The sequence below is a fragment of the Melanerpes formicivorus genome, unplaced genomic scaffold (genome assembly GCF_026170545.1).
Source record: "Melanerpes formicivorus ecotype bairdi unplaced genomic scaffold, bMelFor1.0.p_v2 SCAF_12, whole genome shotgun sequence".
NCBI classification, from domain to species: domain Eukaryota; kingdom Metazoa; phylum Chordata; class Aves; order Piciformes; family Picidae; genus Melanerpes; species Melanerpes formicivorus.
The window spans coordinates 3,861,614-3,883,062 of NW_027142364.1; the positions used below are offsets into that span (position 1 = coordinate 3,861,614).

General features: G+C 44.1%; 1 protein-coding gene across 1 annotated transcript in view; it reads left to right on the forward strand.

Moving 5' to 3' along the window:
* Positions 1–21,449, forward strand: part of FNDC3B (fibronectin type III domain containing 3B) — a 237,014-nt gene that overhangs the window by 157,623 nt on the left and 57,942 nt on the right. The window contains exons 8-11 of the mRNA XM_068145019.1: positions 5,269–5,426; positions 7,604–7,663; positions 11,137–11,275; positions 11,614–11,667. Coding sequence (XP_068001120.1) covers positions 5,269–5,426; positions 7,604–7,663; positions 11,137–11,275; positions 11,614–11,667 — 411 coding nt within the window. The remainder of the gene's footprint in view (positions 1–5,268; positions 5,427–7,603; positions 7,664–11,136; positions 11,276–11,613; positions 11,668–21,449) is intronic.

Consider the following 21,449-nt stretch of genomic DNA (forward strand, 5'->3'; position numbering starts at 1 on the left):
CCCAGCTTTGTTGCCCTTCTCTGGACATGTTCCAGCACCTCAACATCTTTCCTAAACTGAGAGGCCCACAACTGGACACAGTATCATACTGTGCAGAAATAGTCAAGTGGACCTTCTTTGTTGGTGAGCCTTATGCTTATATGAGCGAAAAATCAAACCATCTGTAGAAAAGCAATTGTATAGAAAGGAATTACACTGTCAAAATGAAAGGGCACAGAGCAGTAAGTCAGTGGCAAGTGGAGTGATGCTGTGTCTGCAGCGCATAGCTTTGGTTGGTCCAAGCAAGCAGCTCTTCACCATCTGAAGTCATCTGAAGGACTCAGCCCTCTGGGCAAATCCTGCAGGAGGCTTTTCAGCTATAGTGTTGCTTGGAGCTGTCTTTAATCTGCCTTGTCCAGGTAATTTGCGTGCAAGTCTCTTTCATCTTTACAAGTACAAAAGACACACACTTTTGCACACTTGAAAAATTACTGAGTTCCTATCAAACCCAGGCTTTTAATAAATCCTCTTGCCTGTTTGTGAGTCCAGCAGCCAAACTGTAAGTCTTATTGTAGCTTTATCCCATCGGTGGCAATAATTTTAAAGCCTTTTGCTTTTCTTCCCCCCACATGTTTTTAGTGAAAATGAAATACATCTTTAATTCACGTTATCACAGACAAAGCAAGCATTCTCTAAAAGAAACGCCTCAGTGAGGGAAGGGAAACTTGATTCTGGGTTTCCGAAGTGGGGGGGGGGGGGGCGACATTGCCACCACACAGCTCAGGGGACATCACCTCTTGCAGGGTAATGCCACAGGTCCACAGAGTCAGAGCTCAAACATCGGTCTGACTTCCCCAAAGGCAGCCTGCTCCCGCTGACTCGCTCTGCAGCAAAACTCATATGTAATCATCAGGATTTTTGCCTAAAATCGCAGGATTAGAGCCATAGTTTAAAAGCAGACCCTCGACCCGGTAATAACCGTGAATTCATTTGACCCTCATGTCTTTCAAACATTGCCCTCAGGGGAGTAAATGAATGTTACTCGCAGTGTAGTTCTCACACACATACAATAAAACCCCAAACCACACGATGCCTGTGAATGCTAACCCGGAATTTGGAAGATAATGAAAGTTGTACAGAAACATTGTTCGTTACCTGAAAGACGGGAAGGGGCCAATATTCATCAACCTTGTAACCTTATTAAAGGAGTGCAGGAGTTGGGATTCTTTCCCAGGGGCTTTTATAAAATAATTATTTACACCACCAAGTTTTGATAGAGTAGAAGGCAGGCATTTACTGTGTAAACTGAGAAGTTTTCAGAAACTAATTAACTGCGCTTTTCACCAGACACACAAAACTCCTTGTGGGAGAATCTTTTGTTAGGTCTCGGCTAAAAGGCCAAGCCAGTCCTGTTCAAAGCGAGCACAGCAGTTTTGGGGACAGATGAGACAGGATGGGGTAACAAGGAAGCAGCACAAAGGTTTACCTGCCCATCCTAAGAAGAGGTGCTCCGGGCTGCTTGTGTTTTGGTTGGTTGGAATTAGGGCACCATTACTGAACAGTAAACTTCCAGCAAAGTGTTTTTGTCTGCACGTTGAGTAAGTGATGTTGAGCCCACCATCGTGATGCTAGCTCTGCTGTTTCTTACAGTATGGCAAGGGCTGGTCTAGATCTGTTCATCTGCTCAGTATCTTTTGAAAGGTGCTTGTTTCCCTTTTGTAAGTGAGTGAGAAGTAAGAGAAGTTGGAGTTAAAGCTTCTGAGCTGGTTAGTGAGTGCACGCTTGTTATTCTCAGCATATGATAACCCCGTTTATTTAACTTGCCCTTTCACAGCAGAGCTGATGCTTCCTGCTTCGGGTAGGAGTTCATTGCTAAAGTTAAGTGGTGGCTTTGGACATTAAATCAGATATTGAAGAGATATGCCTTGGGCTGGTAAACGTGATACAATACCAAGCCTGTTAGCCTAGGAGCAGCAGATAGTTTTATCTCAAGCCACACAAATAAACCCATTCCCAGTGCTCATGCTGACGTGCATAGCTCAGTGCTGCTTTCTGTACCCAGGGAGGGCATAGATTTGCCTTCTCTGACTTTATCATGCAGACAGTGACCCCTCACTTGCTTTACTACACTTGCCCTGTGTACTCAGCACAGCTAAGAACTGTATTTAACGATTCCTGGTGTTTATTTTTAAACCTCCACCAGCAGTTACTGTTTACATAACAGCACCAAAGCAGGCCAGCAGCCCCTCTGGATGCTGGGTCAGTGGGAAGTTAATGGTGTAGCTGGAGCAACCGGCTTTGGACTTTTATCCCCTGCACGGAAACGTCTGACTTCAGAATAACAATTTGACAGTTTCTAGCTGTTAGTCCATCAGATACTTTCTCTTATTTCAAGAAACTACCAGAGCCCTAACTTTTTGCAGATTGCTGAAGCTCGGGAAGGGCCAGAGGGTCTGCCATACACAGGATATATACGTGTGTCCTTGGGAGTAGTCAGAGAGAAAAACATTTCACTAGAACATTGGCAGGATACCGAGCCTCCAGCTCCAAGTCTGTCTGAATTTATGAAAAACAATTATGCAAGCATATTTCCATAATAAAAGAAACTCTGTGTTGATGGGGTGAGCTGGCATAGTAGTGATATATGTTAATAAAATAAAATATCTGTTTGGATCTTACTATCCACTTTTCTGATCAAAATATTATTTAAAATACAGACTTTTAGCTCTAAATACCTGTGCCACAGTTCCATTCACAGATGTGTGTGTGTATGTATCCCTCAAAAAGTTAACTTATCTGTTGTACTTCAATCATTTGAGATTCTTTTAAGCTACCTCAGCCAGTATCATAGTATCAGTCAGGGTTGGAAGGGACCACAAGGATCATCTAGTTCCAACCCCCCTGCCATGGGCAGGGACACCTCACACTGGATCAGGCTGGCCAGAGCCTCATCCAGCCTGGTCTTAAACACCTCCAGGGATGGGGCCTCAACCACCTCCCTGGACAGCCCATTCCACGGCTTCACCACTCTCACGGTGAAGAACTTCCTCCTCACGTCCAGCCTGAATCTCCCCACCTCCAGCTTCATTCCATTCCCCCTAGTCCTACCAGTACTTGATATCCTAAGAATTCCCTCCCCAGCCTTCTTGTAGGCCCCCTTCAGATACTGGAAGGCCACAATAAGGTCACCTCAGAGCCTTCCTTTCTCCAGACTGAACAGCCCCAGCTCTTTCAGTCTGTCCTCACAGGAGAGGTGCTCCAGCCCTCTGATCAGTATCAGCGTTCTCTGGTCCAAGTTTTTGAAGTAAAAATTTATTTCATAGCATCAGAAAAACAGGACTAGAGCAAGAAACCCCCTGAAAATTTCTACAACAATTTGCATGTTGATAGTTTTTACCAAGAAAAAGCTTGGTGCTACCAAACACAGCTCGCCTTACAACTTGTTTTTCACATTAGGTTGAACAGAGGTTTTCTTGTTGGCAAGACTTCAGTGTGCTGCTATAAATTAAAATCTTCAGCTTTTGAGAGCATGGTGTTTTAAGTTAAGATGAGACATCTTGTGGTGTCACCTACTTGTCAGTCTGTAAGAAACAGGCTTATGACTTTCTCTGAAAGAATCTGCTTGATATATGGGTATTGCACATGAGAGTTGCAGAGCTCTTCAGCTGGAAGCAATGTGTTTCCATCTGAGAAGTTAAATATTCTCCATTATAGAAAAAGATCCAGAAGCTGGATTTGTAAACAAGCAGTCCCTGAATTCTGATTGCTACTATTTTGTTACCAAATGATTTATGTGTTAAGGTGTTTCAGTTGTCTGAAGAAAAAGTGTAGGAAATGCGTAGCCAAGCACCTGCATCATTCATCTTGCACCTTCTGAAGTAACAACATTTTACTCTGTGTGTTAGGAAAAATCTGTTAAAATGATAGAGCCAGTGGAATTTGATGCATAGGAGACACAGGATAAAGAAAATATCAAACCTCATGTTTTGATTCTTCCTCATGGAGGCTGGATTAAATAAAATGTTCTCTACCCACCTGAATGCATTCCTGTGCAGACTTTCCTAAGTGATCCTGCTTTGGCAGGGGGGGTTAGACTTGATGATCTCTGGAGGTCCCTTCCAACCTCTAATGTATTGTGATACATTTTCACTACAATTAAGAAATAAAAGTTAGGTTGTTTTCATTAGGAAAGGAGAGTTTGTGGCAGAGAGCTTGAGGCTGTGGAGCCTTTGAGCTTCCCTGGGCTTTTTTCTAAAGGCATGCATAAAAACATTGTGCTGTCTTTCCAAGATAGCCAGCACAACTATTGTTATTTATTTCTTTTTCTTTGGAGACAGTGGTGAAGGGGAATTTTATTTTTTTTCTCTCTTTCTTGGCTTGATAACAGAAGGCTCTTCTCTGGGAAGCTGCTGTTTGGTATGTGCAGCTGATGAGCGATGCCTCCGGCATGGTGCCAACAGGCTCTCCTGGTGAGAAAGGCAGTGCTAGCTCTGTGAGCTCAGTCTAAAGTTACCTGGGGCCTGTGTTTCCAGAAGAATACAGCTGCACTGGTGGAATGATAAAGTTGTTTTGATGCAGGTGTTGGAGGTATTTTTACAGTTTTCTAATAAAAGAGGATCCTGACCCCTCTGCCACCGAGGTGTTGCACCAAAGGACAGCTACAGATCGTACAAGGCAACCTTTCTCTTAGGGCACAAAGTGATTAATTTGTACTCTAATTTTTAATTGACAAGTTGGACTTGTATGGATTTTTCCCTTGTGCTTTTGAGTCAGTGTAACCTTGCAGGTTGAATTGGTCGGTTGGCATGGGGTTTTTTACTTATTTGCAGTTGAGTGATCACAGTTTCAGCTAACGAGAAGGAACAGGAGGACTGAAACCATCAGAGTTTTATAAGAGAATCCTCCTAACAAAAGCTTTATAAAAATAATTGCAGACAGAACACGGCAGGATAAAGTCTTTGTTCCACTTAGTTCCACTACCCTTCTGGTCGTGGCCACAGCAGCAGGTAGCTGCAGAATGATGCACAGCATCCTTTGCTGGATGCTCAAACAATGATAAGGCAGTTCCCTGCAGGGGGACATCCCTCTGTATTCTTCATCTGTTGGAGATTAGTTTATGCCATGAATCTGTATTTTTGATGATGCTGACCATTGATAACCCTTTACTTTTCATCTCTAACTCTGCCATTTCCTTCAACAAATTGATTGTGAAGATGCAAGCAAAAAGGAGCTACTTAGAGGATAGTGTTTTTTTCATGGAATTCAGAGTAACTGGTGTTTCTTTTATAGGTTACAAATATTCAAGCAAGAACAGTTTTACTTTCCTGGTCACCTCCCACTGGCCTTCTAAACGCGGATAGACACAACAACGGTTTGCCTTATACCTGTACCTATGAGGTTGCCTTATCAGACAAAGGGAGGGATGGAAAATACAAGATAATTTACAGGTAACAGCATCATTTTTACACTTGTGTTTTCAGTGGGAATAAATTCTTTGAGCTTTCCAGGGTGTATTCCTGCAAGCCCATCAGTGGCAGAAAAAAGGGCATGTGTGAACATCCAGTAATTGCTTGCTTGCTGTCCCACCAGCCCCACTTGCTGAAGGAGCTTGCAGGGAGCTGGTTGAGTGCATGTCACAGGGTCCCTAATTGCATTCCCATCCTACCTCCCTGGACGTAGCAGATCCTGCATGCAGTGCTGCCTTTTATGCTAAATGTCAAAACCTTTCGTGTACACCATACAGGCAGGACATCTGCCCTCCTAATGGGCTACATTTGTGTGGCCTTGCAGAATTAAGAGCAGTAAAGCTTGCTTTTTGAGCTAGGTTGAGCAAAAGGTTGGGGGCTTTACTGCTTTGTAGTGCCTTAGATGAGTGGAGGAGGCAGCCAAGCAGGCTGTGTAGGCTCCCCAGGAAAACCCAAATACTTGGCTCTCACCAGCCTTCAGTAGAAGTTCTGGGGGATTTCACTGTCTCTCCATCCAGTGATCCTCTGAGCTCACTCTGTGATCAAGTACATATGGTTTTATGCTTTTCTTTCCCCCCACCAATGACGTCTAGGAAAGAAAATTCTGAGATGTGACCTTGGCTATTGTGAAATAGCTAATCCTTCCCAAATCTCATTAAATAAAGTCCAGGTGATACAGCATTTATGGAATTACCTTGTGAGGCCAAACCATCTCCTTTCTTAAGACGTCCTGTGAATTATAGAGTATTCCTCTGGGCGTGCTAAAGGTGGATCTGCATCAGCTGCCTTGGGTAATATAAAAAGAGCATATTAACTGGGGAAGGCTGCCTGATATTTTTCTGGTATTTACACTAGCTGTTTGTGAGCCAGTGTGAGCCATCTCTATAGGTTAATGTGTACTGCTGAGCTCTCAAAATGGGAAGGACACTGTCTAGTACGTCTTGTGCTTGCTGTTGTGATGACTGCACATTTTCTCCTGGTTATGAAATGCTGTGCATCTGTTTTAAAGCTGCTCATAGTAATCTGTCTCCTGCTGCTGGCCAGAGGACAGCCATTAGCTTAAGGTGGTGCGTTCCATCACGAGCAGCAGTTGTCATTATTACCGTGGGCAGAAGAAAGTCTGCAATATGCTGAATACATTGTCTGTGCAAGAAGATGCACTTCTTTCAGAAGGGGAAAAAAAAGAGGTTTTGCAGAGCACTGGATTATATGAACAAAATGAGGTTGGGATTGGAGTTTTTTGGTGGGTTTCTGGCAACGCAGCAGGCATCTGCTTTCGGGTTGATTTTTGTTCTCTTGATTTTGAGACATCTCCTTGTATTTTTCCAGTGAGCTATGAAATATTTCTTTATGCTAAATTTAGATTGGTGTTGTTTGCCATATTTTAATAAAATCCTGAATAAGCCAAGGACTTCCATCAGATGGCTGTTACTTATGAAGCACTGACCCATACCTCAGTCTTTACAGAACTGGCGACACATGACTGAGCGTAGGGTTCATTTACCAGCAAACAAGCCACAAGTAAAAAGAAAAGTCCTGACTGTGTTGGCTGCATTTGAAATGAATAAATTATATGCTGGGTTTTTTCCCCTAATATGTCTGAAACTGTACTTTCCTTGCTATTGAAAGAGATCTGGGTCCAGCTGTTAGGTCATTAATAAAACATCTCCTTGCCCTGGTCCTCACAGAGAATATAGTTCTGGAAGAAAAAGCGAATCAGTGAAATGGTTGTGCAACAAACTGTTCTTTTTCCTCTGAAGCTCAATGACTCACTTTTGTATATTGTGTTTTGAAATTCTGCTCTTCTCAGCTCCAGGAAGGTTGAAAAGCACGATGAGCTTTATGCAAATATCAACAAAAATGTAAGGATTGCACTGAAATAAACCCACAGAGGATAGTTCACTCTGTAAACTGGGGTGATAATAACTTTTCTTCTGTGTACACACAGCTTTATGAAGTTTTCAAGAAACATGAAATGTTGTTGACACATTGTTGGTCTGTTGCTTACTACTGGGTTTCTGTGGTGGGATTTGTTTGTCGTCTTTCATATCATAGTATGAGGGAGTTGACTAGTCACTGGAAAATCACTAGCTGTGCTGTGTGTGATACTGCTTTTCATAATGAATTGATTTGTTGGGTTTGGGCTTTTTTTCCTGCAGTGGAGAAGAATTAGAATACAGCCTGAAAGACCTTAGGCCAGCAACAGATTATCACGTCAGGTGAGTTAGTGTGACTCTGGATGTCACTTAACTACAGACTCTTGAATCATATGTGAATAAATGTGAAAGTTTTTTATGTAACTGTCCAGAGTAAGTCAAGAATTTCATGGTCACCTCCGTAGGTGGCTTTTATTCAGTGGCTTCTAGATATTTTCTAATGGATTTATCATAGTAGTATCATAGTATCAGTCAGGGTTGGAAGGGACCACGAGGATCATCTAGTTCCAACCCCCCTGCCATGGGCAGGGACACCTCACACTGGATCAGGCTGGCCAGAGCCTCATCCAGCCTGGGCTTAAACACCTCCAGGGTTGGGGCCTCAACCACCTCCCTGGACAACCCATTCCAGGGCTTCACCACTCTCACAGTGAAGAACTTCTTCCTCACGTCCAGCCTGAATCTCCCCACCTCCAGCTTCATTCCATTCCCCCTAGTCCTATCACTACCTGAGATCCTGAGAAGTCCCTCCCCAGCCTTCTTGTAGGCCCCCTTCAGATACTGGAAGGCCATAATTAGGTTACCTTGGAGTCTTCTCTTCTCCATTTATCTCAGTCTTTAGTTTAGGAGAGTGTGGATGATAGCTTGAAAGCTTTTTGAGCAATACATTTTCAGTCATTTTGGTTTTATTTTCTACAGTGAGAGAAAGAAACACTTCCATGTATTTATATTTCTGTCTATATCTACAGCAGGCCTGGAAGTGCTTGTTTATGGAAGTGGGATACCTCAAGCTTCTTAAATATTTCTCTCAAGCTGCAGGTGTTTGTTTCCTCAGTTACTGTAACATAGATGTGCTAGCACTGAAGGTACACCAGGGCACTTTCTTCGTAAACGTTCCTTGCTTTGTGAAGTAAATCTGCTGATTGCAGATCCATCTGACCATAGTCATTCAGCATTTATTTAAAATGAAAAAGGATTCACGCTGGCTCACCTTGATATTTTCAGAGCCTGCTTCTCTTTGATTCTAAAACTGTGGTTTACACGTTATTAACAGCTAACACGTTCTCGGTTTCCTTCCTTGATGTTTTTAACACCATCTGTGTTGTCACCTATTCATTTTGCATTTTTTTTAAAGACTTTGCTTATGAACTGAGGCTTCAAGTTCACATCCTGTTCACTTATGCTCTATATCCTTTAAAAAAATAATAATCCTTTCACTCCTGTCTATTGTTTCCTTCTGTTTTCCCAGACAGGGGCTAGGTTTGCTTTGCTTTTTCACATCAAGGCTGCTCCTGTTTGTAAAAATTCAAAGAGCAAACACACTGCTTCTGAGATCTAAAAAAGACTCAACCCTAAAATGCATCTCTCATGATCTGATACTGTGGCTTCTATTTCATTTATTTTTTTTAGAATACTTTCTAGTGGAGCCCTAAAAATGAGCTTTTCAAGTAGGAGCACGAGACAAGAAGTAACTTCTTGTAAATAAGTAAAAGAAGCAGGCTCAGAGCTGGGCAGGAATCCCAGTGCTAGCAGCAAATGGATGGTAGCAAGGAGGACAAGGTTGTAAAACACTGCTGAGCTTCCTGCTGTAAGCACCCAAGCATCACTTTTAAAGCCAGCTTCAAACAGCAGTGTGGTCCTTGTGCGCAGCGTGGCGCTGAGGTCTGCTGTGATGTTTAGGAGCGTCATGGGTATTTGCCCCATGTCTTGGCTGACTTCTCCCTACCTGCAGCTCCCTCCACCTTCCTGCAGTTTACCAAGTTGTAAATCATTTGTGAGCAGTTAGCAATGACTTTTGTTTAAAAGGAAGGAACTGCTAAATATAGAAGTCAGTCTTAGAAAGCAGCAGTGTGAGGAGCAGAGGGAACTGCCACAGATAAGGCTGGCTGCTTGCTCTCCACAGCAGGTTTTTTGTATTCCCTGCAACCACTTTTTATATTAATGACTATGAAGAAATAAGGCTCTTAAGTAAAGACATTTATGGGGTCAACAATTACTCAGCAGGTCACCTTGGGTCTCCTTAACCTTGGCAGAATCTCTCAGGGTTTTGTGTCCACACACAGAAGCTGTTGTGCTTGCTTCTGCCTTGCTGCACCTGGGCACCCAGGGCAACCTGGTTCTGTCTGAACCTAGCACCTGGATTTCTTCAAGTAATATTGTTTGGGTGCCTTCAGAGATGGCTATGCTCAGTCTTTAAGTGATTTGCAGAAGATGCTCCTTAGGCTCCTTTCGATGTGGTTGCATTGGCCCATGGTACGTGTTCTGTACTTGGTGTGGTAGTTTCAGGTTATACCTTTAAAATTTTTCACAGATCTTGAGCAGAAAAGTAATAAAATGTGAATAAATCACAATTGGGTGTGAAAAGGAAAATAAAGATGGGGAGATATCTACCATGAGATTGGTGGTACCAAAGCAGTTCTGGGGCTTATCGTCTATTCTCTTTGTTCTTTGTGGCTCTGGAGAGATACTAACTTGTTTCTGCTTGACCTTGGCTGCATTCTTTTGGTTAGGTCTAACAGCAACTTTCTCTGCTCTCTCTCCTCTCCCTTCTTTGGCCAGGAGGGTCTGGGTGGGCAGGGAAGGAGCATTTTTCACTCCTGACTGCCAACAGGTGATGGGTAAAGCAGCACTCCAACAGTGTTCTGGCAAACTGCTCCCAAAAGGTTTGATTCTATGTAGGTGGCCACAGTACATAAGTTACTCTTATCTACTGAGAACAAATTTGGAAGTTGCCCTTTCTTAAACTCTGCATTCAAGTACACAATAGCTACAGCCAGCTTCAGGGTCATCGTCTGGTCATGGTTTGAACTTCTTTTCTTTTTTTTGAGTAGAGGACTTCCAATTTGTGCTTTCCTTTTGCTGTGTGGAAAATGTGAAGGGAAAAAATAACATCATTAATTTTTCAGAGCAAAGGACCTCGTGGGGAAGTGCTCAACTAGATTGTATTCACTTTCCCACATTATTTGGTATTGTATATCCCCCCTGTGTGCTGATGGATAGAGGATTTGCTTTGAAGAGTTTTAGTTCATCGGAGTAATTTTTCTGAGCTGTGTTAGCTCTAATTCATAGAGTTGTTCAACTCAGTGTTGACACCTGAGCTAGGTAGGAGAAAATTGTACCCACTGAAGGAGACCACCACTGAACATGGCACATGTGAATCAAGTGTAAACCAGACATTAAATCTTATATCTATGTCTCATGAGATCATGCTTTCTTTTGTATTGAAAAGGGTTTTTTAGCTCGGTGTCTGAAGGTCTGGCAATAGGAAAGAAAGTAGTGGTGGGGAGGAAAGGTAATGATGGTAACTTACTGGTCTATGAAAGTACTTGCACAATATACTGTAGTGTTCTCTTCTGCTATGAAATTTTGGGATGCATGTACCAAGTGAAGTAGAACAGTGATAGCCACAGGTCTGTGATCAATCTATGATGGGTGGTGTTGTGGCTGCTTTTGCAGGCAGATATCATGGCCAAGGCAGTGCTGTCTCATCTTGTAACTGTCAGCAGATTCATAACCCATTTCAATATTGTTTCCAGAGTATATGCAATGTACAACTCAGTAAAGGGATCCTGCTCAGAGCCAGTCAGCTTCACCACTCACAGCTCAGCACCAGAGTGTCCCTTCCCACCCAAACCCTCGCACAGGACCAAAAGCTCCTTAACTTTACAATGGAAGGTAGGTAATGCTTGGGCTGGGCAAGTAGACAGTGAAAAATAGAGTTTACTGGCAGTGTACATAGCTGTTGAAAATAATTGAAAGCTGAGACAGTCATTTTCAGTAAGGGACTTGAACTTGCTGTACTCTGACAAATCCCTCCCTGTGCGCTGCCTCGACTTTTACAATGTATGTGTTTCATTACGTCCAGCTTCTCCTCAGTATTCCTTAGGAGGCTGCCAAGCTGTGTGCAAACCCCAAGCTTTGGTTTCACTCTAAACTGGAGTAATCTGCCTGGAGGGGAAGTAGTTTTTTTTCCTCTTGTTCCCCAAATCACCTTTTGCTTATTTTTGTCGTAGGCACCCATTGATAATGGTTCAAAAATCACCAGCTACCTTCTGGAGTGGGATGAGGTAAGTAGTAACGAGTTGAAATAAATACACAAATAAATGGCACTCAGACTTTACAAGGATTTGCTGAGTAAAGAAAAATAATTAAATACAGGAAAAAAGTTAGGAGTAAGCAAATTAAATCCTCATGGCATTAGGTAAAGAGGTGGGAAGGTGAAAAGGGCAGGGAGGGACAAACTTTTCACTCAACATATTTTAAGCAGAGACAGTGTTCTGTTTCTGTACTCTTGAAGTGTAACTTTTTATTGCTCATTTGGTGTCCTTTACTTGTTAATTGGCATTACTTATTATTTAATTACTTGCAATGTATCTTAAAGATCTTTTTCTTCCGGATGCTGACTGCAGAATAAAACATTGCTCCTGCCTCGGGCATCACTTTGCAGCCCTTCCTACACAGTATGTATTCAGGGTGTCCTTTACACACACAGTGGCAATTAGTCCCCTTGCAGACACAAAAGGAAATAAGTTTCCCTATCCCAGAGATCTTCCATTGCTAGGGAGCAGTGTGCTGTTGGGGAGAGTGCCAGAAGCTACGTTTTCTGGGTGGTGGATCCTGGCTGTGAATCTTCCCTCCATCCCTTTCTGCCTCCTCTCCATTGTGCAAGCTGTGTTTCTGCAGAAAGCATGAGTCAGTGAATACCGTTTTTGAAGGGGAAAAAATACAGAAGAGGCTGGAGCAACACATAAAGAGAAACCCCATGATTAGTTGGGAAATGAAGATTGTGAAGGGGTGGTTAGTTGTAGCCTGAGAAGCATCTCTGGAAGGTTTTAGTAATCTAAAATGCCAAATGGAATGTTCTGCTGTGAATTTTTACCTTCATTTCACTGCTAACATGTTCCCAGATCGTTTTGCTATGTGTTGGATGTTTGGAACTGCTCGCTGTGCAAACATTTATTGTGTGCAGTGTCACAGCAAGCGGGGCCTGCCTGATGAGAAACCCACTGAACTGGATTAAAATGAAACCCTTTCAGAATGGCTTGCTGCCTCTCAGAAGAGGAAAGGTTGTCAGTGAAGAGAAAACAAAAAAACTATAGTGTGAGGTCAGTGAAAAGGAGATTGAAAAGATTTTTCTCCAAAAGTATCGACCAAGATGATCCAATTACATCTTCTGTGACACCTTGACTGTGCCGTTGTGGTCTTTTGCAAGGCTTCCAGTAACTTGGAGCCATGGGAAGGTAACAGCAACAAGCAGTGGGGATGTGAATGATTCCCAACCTGCAAAAGGAAGGGAAGCCACGGGAGGACATGTCAGAAGAAAGAACACCCACAGACTATCACTACAGTGCAAATATTTTTGACATTCATTTTGTCCACATGGAGCCAAGTCACAATTTTTGATGCATATAAGGCAATTATGAAATGCTCTTGTCCTGTAAACGCTTTAAGCCAGAGTGTATGCCTAGAGTTTTGTCTCCTAATGGAATTGTTATGATGTCTGCTTTTGACAGGGCAAAAGTAATTTGGTTTTGGCTAGCTCATGTACCAACGGGGGAAAACGAAAGCATCCTGATTCCCTTAGGCTATCTATTTTCATTTCCTTGTTTTCTCAGTAACAATCCTGAAATGTGAGACCTCCGTGGATAGGTAGCCAGCAAAGATGGAAGGAAGTGGCCTTGCACAAATTAACTTGATACATGTCCAGGAGTTTAATATGACCCCTGACTGAAATGCAGTTGTGTGGTTCTGAGATAGTTAATGCCACAGGTGTAGCATCTCTAAATTTATTTTCCCTATGATATGAGACAGACATGCAATTTTGAGTTGCTGGATTAAAACTTGCTATTAAGGCTTACTGAAGAAAGTCTGAAGATACTGGCTGGGTGCTCCTGCATCTGCAGGAGCCTCATCTGCCTGCCACAGTGAGCTCAGCAAGGTGTTCAACTGGCTTTTTCACACACCACTGCAAGTTGTGTCTCCAGCGTAGGGTGCAGTTAGCTACTGGAGTTATGCACCTAAGTACAAAAGAGAATTATATTGCAGTGCCCTGTACCCATTCACTTGGGTGTGTGAACTCCACGTAAGCAAAAGCACTGAGCTGGTTACAATGCCACACTGTGTCCTGGTGAAATCAAGAAATAAATGCAACAGGGAAGAGCAGAACTCTTGCCAGGCAACAGCAAGTGCTCTGCCAGATCTCAGCTAGAGCAACATTCATTAGCTACAGGGCACAGAATAAAACATAAACACGGGAAAATCAGCAATCAGAAGGAAATTAAGCTGTGGCTGCAAAGCAGAGGGGGCTTTGCCTGAGTGGGGAATGAGAAATCTACCCCATGGTAAAGCTAAAATGGCAATCTGCCTTGAGAAGTCAAGTCCCTTACTAGGAAGGATAGCCTGTGGGTGAGCTATGAAAAGCCCTTGCAACACAGAAGCAACATGCATGTCGTGGAAAACTGTCCTTTAAGGGCTGCAGCCTCAGGCTGTAGAGGCTGCCCAGCTGTGTCCCAGGGACAGCTGGAGCTGTGCTAACTGCTGCTGCCAACAGAAAGGCTCCAGCATGATGAGTAACAGGTTGTCTCTTTCTGAGGCAGTTCAGATTGTGGAGTATGTCAGATGCTCAGCAGCATCTCAACTAGCTCCTCCTGTCATTTTTACCCGGTAGAGGCATAGTTATAGCATCTTTAAATGCAGGCAGGAGCATAGGTGGCATCACTGGTATATGCAAAAAGTGAACAGCTGCTGTACGACAAGAGCAGAAGCAGCACATTTGACAGACCTGGGACCAGGTGAGGTGGTAAATTCACGGCTGCAGTAGGGAAGTCCCAAGGGCTGAGGTGCATCAGTGCCAGCTGGGTGCTGGAGTGGTCTGACAGTGACTCTAGATGCAGCACTCCTCAGCAAGCCTCATGTCACCCCACATACCTACCACAGGATCCCTGCTTCTCTGGATGTTCTTTCAAGGGCCTGGCGAGAAGTGCTTGAGGTTTTTTTTCTTTCACTGTATCTAGCTGAGAATAGGCACAGAGCTGTTCCCATTCTCTGTCTGTTCTCTTGCATACTTCAGAAACCTTCTCTTGTCTCATCAGATGAGCTTTAGATGAAGCACAAGTGAGTTGCTTTTGTTACCTCACTGGAGTTAGGTGTGTTGTGTTCTGACTTAATTCGATGAAGGGAAGGTTGTTCCATGGAAACATGAGGAAAAAATTTTTCACTGTGAGGGTGATGGAGCACTGGAGCAGGCTGCCCAGGGGGGTTGTGGAGTGTCCTTCCCTGGCGATACTCAAAACCCACCCGGATGTGTTCCTGTGTGATCATGTGTGAGCTGATCTGGCTCAGGCAGGGGGTTGGACTGAATGATCTTTCGAGGTATCTCTCATTAACATTCTGTGATTCTGTGATTGTACTGCTCAAGACCCATCTTCCTCGGTTTAGTTTTGGGTTTTTTCCTGATCTGCAGACTCTGGAAGACAAGAGTAGTTGATAGGCAAAACCATGCCTGCTGTTCCACCCTTTTCCCTCCAAATGGGATAAGGTAGTTTGTAATGTGACTGCTGGTACATGTTAGTTCGAAAATGCAAATTCTTTCTCAGTACTGATATAGGTCTTTGCATTCTACTTGTAATGCCTTGCTAATAAACTGGTTTAGCTTAAAATGCCTGAAGCACTGTGGAGGACAGTCTTTATTATTTAACAGCAGAGTGAAAGATCAGTTCAGCCCCTCTTCTCAAGTGTTTTGAAATTCAGTAGCATCTGAGCATACCTCCACCTCTAAGTGCTGGGATTGGCGATAGCAGTCTAGCAATAAAAATCCTTTAGTGATTAGGGCAAACTCCACCTTCAGGCTCTTTTTCTATGAACTTTACAAACCTGAACTAGTTAGTTGATCAGTTTATGCCAGGATTGATTATTCAGGGTAAGCAAAAGGCTAATCAGAAAAAAAACGACCCAGCATTAAAAGTCTACCAAACACAAACCATCACTGTAAAGGATGTGATGATTTCTCCTGGTGCCAACGTTCATCAAAATCAGCAAACTGCAACAGCATTGAACAGTGCTGCTGGCCCTGCTGGAAGAATCAGGCCTTTGTTACTGATTAGATGTAAAATGGTCATTCTGTGATTAAGTGGTAGTAAATAAATGTTTCTCTTGTACATATGGCTAGCAAGAGTATCCTATTTATTCTTTGTGGGAAAGTGGAGGACTGTTCCTGAGTTGGAGACAAGGACATCCCTCTCACTCAGAGTATGTTGGTATTTTGTGTGTAACTCAAAAGCAGCTTTAATTCTCATCCAGTGTCTCATATGAATTTGCAGAAGAGAGAGATAAAGTACCACACTAGTTAATGATTTCGAGGAGGCTCAGGGGAGACCTTATTGCTCTCTACAGCTACCTGAAGGGAGGTGGTAGCCAGGTGGGGGTTGGTCTCTTCTCCCAGGCAACCAGCATCAGAACAAGAGGACACAGTCTCAAGCTGCACCAGGGGAGGTTTAGGCTCAAGGGAGGAGAAAATTCTTCACAGAAAGAGAAATTTGCTATTGGAATGTGCTGCCCAGGGAGGTAGTGGAGTCACTGTCCCTGGAGGTGTTCAAAAAGGGATTGGAGGTGGCACTTGGAGCCATGGTTTGGTTGTCATGAGGTGTTGGGTGATAGGTTGGACTCAATGATCTCTGAGGTCTTTTCCAACCTTATTGATTCTATGAAGTTTATATGGAGATGAATGAAGATCATTTTGTTCTGCCACAAAATCTTAAACATCTCAAGGCTAGCAGAGATGTGCTCATTTATACTAGCTCATAATCTGGGCCATGTATCTCTGTGATGGAGATTAGAGTCAATACAGCTGACCAATATGATCGAGTATTGTTCCTTTGTTGTTCCAGCATTGCAGGCCTATGGTGCGAGTATAGCACAGTAAAATAAAGCAAAGAAGAAGGGAAAGGAAAGGCAGAAGTGCATAGCAAGGGAACTTCTACAACTTATATAAACTCGGAGCGCCTTGTTGGCATGGCTTCATTTGTTCCCTATGAGTGACCACACATTGCACTATCACAGATATTGGTCCAACTACTAACGACACAACGAGGTTTGTTGATGCAGGTGCATGTCCTGTTGTCCCAAGATAACTTTCTGTGTTTATAGCTACCAGTGCCTTGTTTTAGTTACATGCTGCAGGCACAGCACTGTTTTGCTACACTGCTAGCCGGCTCTGCACTTATGCTGAACATGGCCTACCACCATGTCAGGCTCTAGGCCTGCACTGCCAGGTTGTTCACACTGCTCGTCGCTGGCATTGCCACAATGGTCCACCAGAATTTGTATACCTAAGCTCCACATTTATGCATGGGCTTGTGTTTGTTAATCTGCCTGCCCTCTAGAATCATAGAATGGCTTAGGCTGGAGGGGACCTTAGAAACCTACTCCTACCTCTTTGCCATGGGCAGGGATGCCTTTCAGTTAGACTTGGCTGCTCAAGGCCTCATCCAACCTGGCCGTGAACACCCCTCAGGGAAGAGGCATCCACAGCCTCCCTGGGCAGCCTATTTCAGAGTCTCACTACCCTCATACTGAAGAATTTCTTCCTAAGCTCCAGTCTAACTCTATCCTCCCTCAGCTTCAAACTGTTCCTGTCCTGTTGCTAGACACTCCTATGAAAATTCCTCTAGGATCCCTCCAAGTATTGGAAGGCAGCTATAAGGTCCTCTCAGAGTCCTCTCCTCTCCACACTCTACCGGTGTTCTGAGGCTGTTCCACTCCTGTGAGACATGCAGGAGGCAAGTCTTGGGTGAAGTTGGGTTTTGTGTATATTTTGGGATATTTCATAGGTCCTGTTCTGTCTGCTAAATGTTTGTAGATACAGAAAATGCAGTCCCTTGTATAAGAGCTTGCACAATAAATGATTTGCAGAGACATTAGGGTGTGTTTTAGTAATTGTTGACAGTTTGCTCCACAGCTTTGTGTCAGATTGAGTATCAGTCTGTTGCATTTCATTGCCAGTATGAACCAGAGACAGAAGTTACTGCTGGCATGGCCAGCAGCAGGCTGCCAGCTTGCCTCCTGATTACAAATCTGATGCTGGCACCTTTTACTCAGGTTTTTTACAGTGAAATCTTGTGAAGAACTGTGCTTTATTTCTCTATCCACTGGACCTGCCCATTCCTCCCCTCCTGCTTATTTACTACATCTGCTGCAGGGAATGAATAGAATAGAATAGAATAGAATAGAATAGAATAGAATAGAATAGAATAGAATAGAATAGAATAGAATAGAATAGAATAGAATAGACCAGGTTGGAAAAGACCTTTGAGATCATTGAGTCCAACATATCATCCAACACCATCTAATCAACTAAACCATGGCACCAAGCACCGCATCCAGTCTCTTCATAAACACCTCCAGTGACGGTGACTCCACCACCTCCCTGTGCAGCCGATTCCAATGGCCAATCTCTCTTTCTATGAAGAACTTCTTCCTAACATCCAGCCCAAACCTCCCCTGGTGCAACTTGAGACTGTGTCCTCTTGTTCTGGTGCTGGGTGCCTGGGAGAAGAGACCAACCCCCACCTGGCTCCAACCTCCCTTCAGGTAGTTATAGACAGCAATAAGGTCTCCCCTGAGCCTCCTCTTCTCCAGGCTAAGCAACTCCAGCTCCCTCAGCCTCTCCTCATAGGGCTTGTGCTCCAAACCCCTCCCCAGCTTTGTTGCCCTTCTCTGGAAACGTTCCAGCAAGTCAACATCTTTCCTAAACTGAGAGGCCCAGAACTGGACACAACAAAACCCATTTAAAGTCTGAAGACCCTTGTTTCAGTAAAAGCTATCTTCAAGGGAGGCTTTGAGTTTGGAGCTGGAGTTTCTTCTCTCCAGGAAAAATTGAAGTATTCCTCTTTTGAGTGTGTAGCTTGAAAAACAGCTGAGATAGCAGCAGAGCTCTTCAAAGCTGTGTTAAAATGCTGTGTTACGCTATTGTTAAACCTTGATGGATTTGTGGAGGTGAATTGTTCTTGTTTCCTTGGGCAGGCCTTGATGATCATCACAGTCTAGGTTGTCTAGGCTGGTGAAGAAGTCAGACAGTGTCTGCTCTCTCTCTGAAACTTGTGGATTAGAAATATTTGAGGAAATGATACAGTGTATTTTAAGCAACTTACAAAACATTATTTAGAAGATTAAAACTTGGATGCCAAGTGTACAAAGAATAGGAGAAGGATTCTGGGAAAGTTTTAAGAGTCTTGGGTGGCAGCCAGTACCAGCCTGCCAGTTGTTCCTGTCTATAATTATGCCAGCATTAGTGCTTTCATAAATCTTGGGAGAGAAGGAGCGGAGAGGCTATTTCCAGGCTATTAATGCCAGGATAATTAGAAATATCGGCCAGCCTCTCCAATTAGTGCCAACAGAATCCAAAATACCAGCCAGTCTGAGTAATTTGAATACCAGTCAGTCTCTGAGTGAGCCTGGGGAATGTACAATGCCAGTTCTGAAAAGAAAATACATACAGTATCAGAATCTGTACTGTTAAAGTCAAAGATAACCTAAGTCTTTGGCAAACTTGGGCAAGTTTTAACCAATCAGTTTGACAAATAGGAGTTTCCTTGGCCCATTGCTCTCAGCTCAGGCATTGTGCTGCAGGTGAGATTTTCCATGTTTTTCCTTTTTACCCAGCCACCACTGTTTATCAACCCCACACTTAGCATTTGGTCAGTCTCTTCTCTTGCAGAAAAAGCAGAAGAAAATGAGGGGGGGAAACCTCCATTCTTAAGCAGAAATCAAAAAGGGACTGAAAGTCTTCAGGTGCTTTACAAACAGTGAACTCATTAAAGAGTTAGTGACAAATTATTTAATGCACCTGTACCTATAAAAGAGAGCTTGTGTAGGAGAAAAAGATGAAAATCTGTTCATCTGCACTGATGAGTGGGTATTTGACTAAAACACAGGATTGCTGATTAGGTTTTGTGTAGGGTGGATTTTAAATCCATTCTTGCTGAGCTAGGCAGTATGGTGACCTATTACTTTTGTCCAAAAGGAGTTTTATCCTAGAACTTTGTACCAAGGGATTTTAGATTTGAGAAAGTTTTCTCATTTACAGAAGCCTTTTGCTTTAGGGGTCATGATTCTCTTCCAGTTTTATCCCTTCATTTACTTGAGCCATACAGCAATGCTACAGCTGGAGCAGGTGGGTGAATCATAGAATCATAGAATTGCTACAGTTGAAAGGGATCTCGAGGGTTATCTAGTTCCAACCCCCCTGCCATCTAGATCAAGTTGTTCACAGCCACATCCAGCCTGGCCTTTAAAACCTCCAGGGACAAGGTTTCTACCACCTCCCTGGGCAACCTGTGTGAAGCTGAAGAAGATTCTGTGTGAAAGCAAGTTGTAGAAGGATTGTAGGATCACATTATATAAATACAGACTGGAAAAGGGGAAATATTGCCCCCATCTTCAAAAAGGGTAAGAAGGAGGAACCAGGGAACTACAGGCCAGTCAGTCTCACCTCTGTGCCTGGAAAGATCATGGAGCAGATCCTCCTGGAGTCACTACTTGCTCAAAAGAATAGTGAAGAGGTGATTGGGAACAGTCAGCATGGCTTCGCCAAGGGCAAATCCTGCCTGACCAACCTGGTGGCCTTCTATGAGCAAGTGACAAAATTAATAGATGAGGGGCAAGCAACTGATGTTGTTTACCTGGACCTGAGCAAAGCCTTCGACACTGTCCCGCACCACATCCTGGTCTCCAAACTGGTGACACATGGGTTTGATGGGTGGACCACTAGATGGATAAGGAACTGGCTTGATGGCCGCACCCAAAGAGTGGCTGTCAATGGCTCCATGTCCCAGTGGAGGCCAGTGACAAGCGGAGTCCCTCAGGGATCAGTCCTGGGACCTGTCTTGTTCAACATCTTTGTGGGTGACATGGACAGTGGCATTGAGTGCACCCTCAGCAAGTTTGCTGATGACACCAAGCTGTGTGGTGCAGCAGACACGCTGGAGGGAAGGGAGGCCATCCAGAGGGACCTTGACAGGCTGGAGAGGTGGGCACAGGCCAACCTCATGAAGTTCAATAAGAGCAAGTGCAGGGTCCTGCATCTGGGTCGAGGCAATCCCAGGCACAAATACAGGCTGGGCAGTGACTGGCTGGAAAGTAGCCCTGAGGAGAGAGACTTGGGGGTGCTGGTGGACAAAAAGCTCAACATGAGCTCTCAATGTGCTCTTGCAGCCCGCAAAGCCCATCAGATCCTGGGCTGCATCAGGAGAAGTGTGGCTAGCAGGTTGAGGGAGGTGATCCTCCCCCTCTACTCAGCCCTGGTGAGACCCCACCTGGAGTACTGTGTCCAGTTCTGGAGCCCCTATTACAAGAGGGATGTGGAGGTGCTGGAGCGTGTCCAGAGAAGGGCCACAAGGATGATCAGAGGGCTGGAGCACCTCTCCTATGAGGGCAGACTGAAGGAGTTGGGGCTGTTCAGTCTGCAGAAGAGAAGGCTCCGAGGTGACCTAATTGTGGCCTTCCAGTATCTGAAGGGGACCTACAGGAAGGCTGGGGAGGGACTTCTCAGGATCTCAGGTAGTGATAGGACTAGGGGGAATGGAATGAAGCTGGAGGTGGGGAGATTCAGGCTGGATGTGAGGAGGAGGTTCTTCACCATGAGAGTGGTGAAACCCTGGAATGTGTTGTCCAGGGAGGTGGTCGAGGCCCCGTCCCTGGGGGTGTTTAAGAGCAGGCTGGATGAGTCTCTGTCCAGCCTGATCTAGTGTGGGGTGTCCCTGCCCATGGCAGGGGGGTTGGAACTAGATGATCCTTGTGGTCCCTTCCAACCCTGAATGAAACTATGAAACTATGAAATAAAAGTAAGTTATGG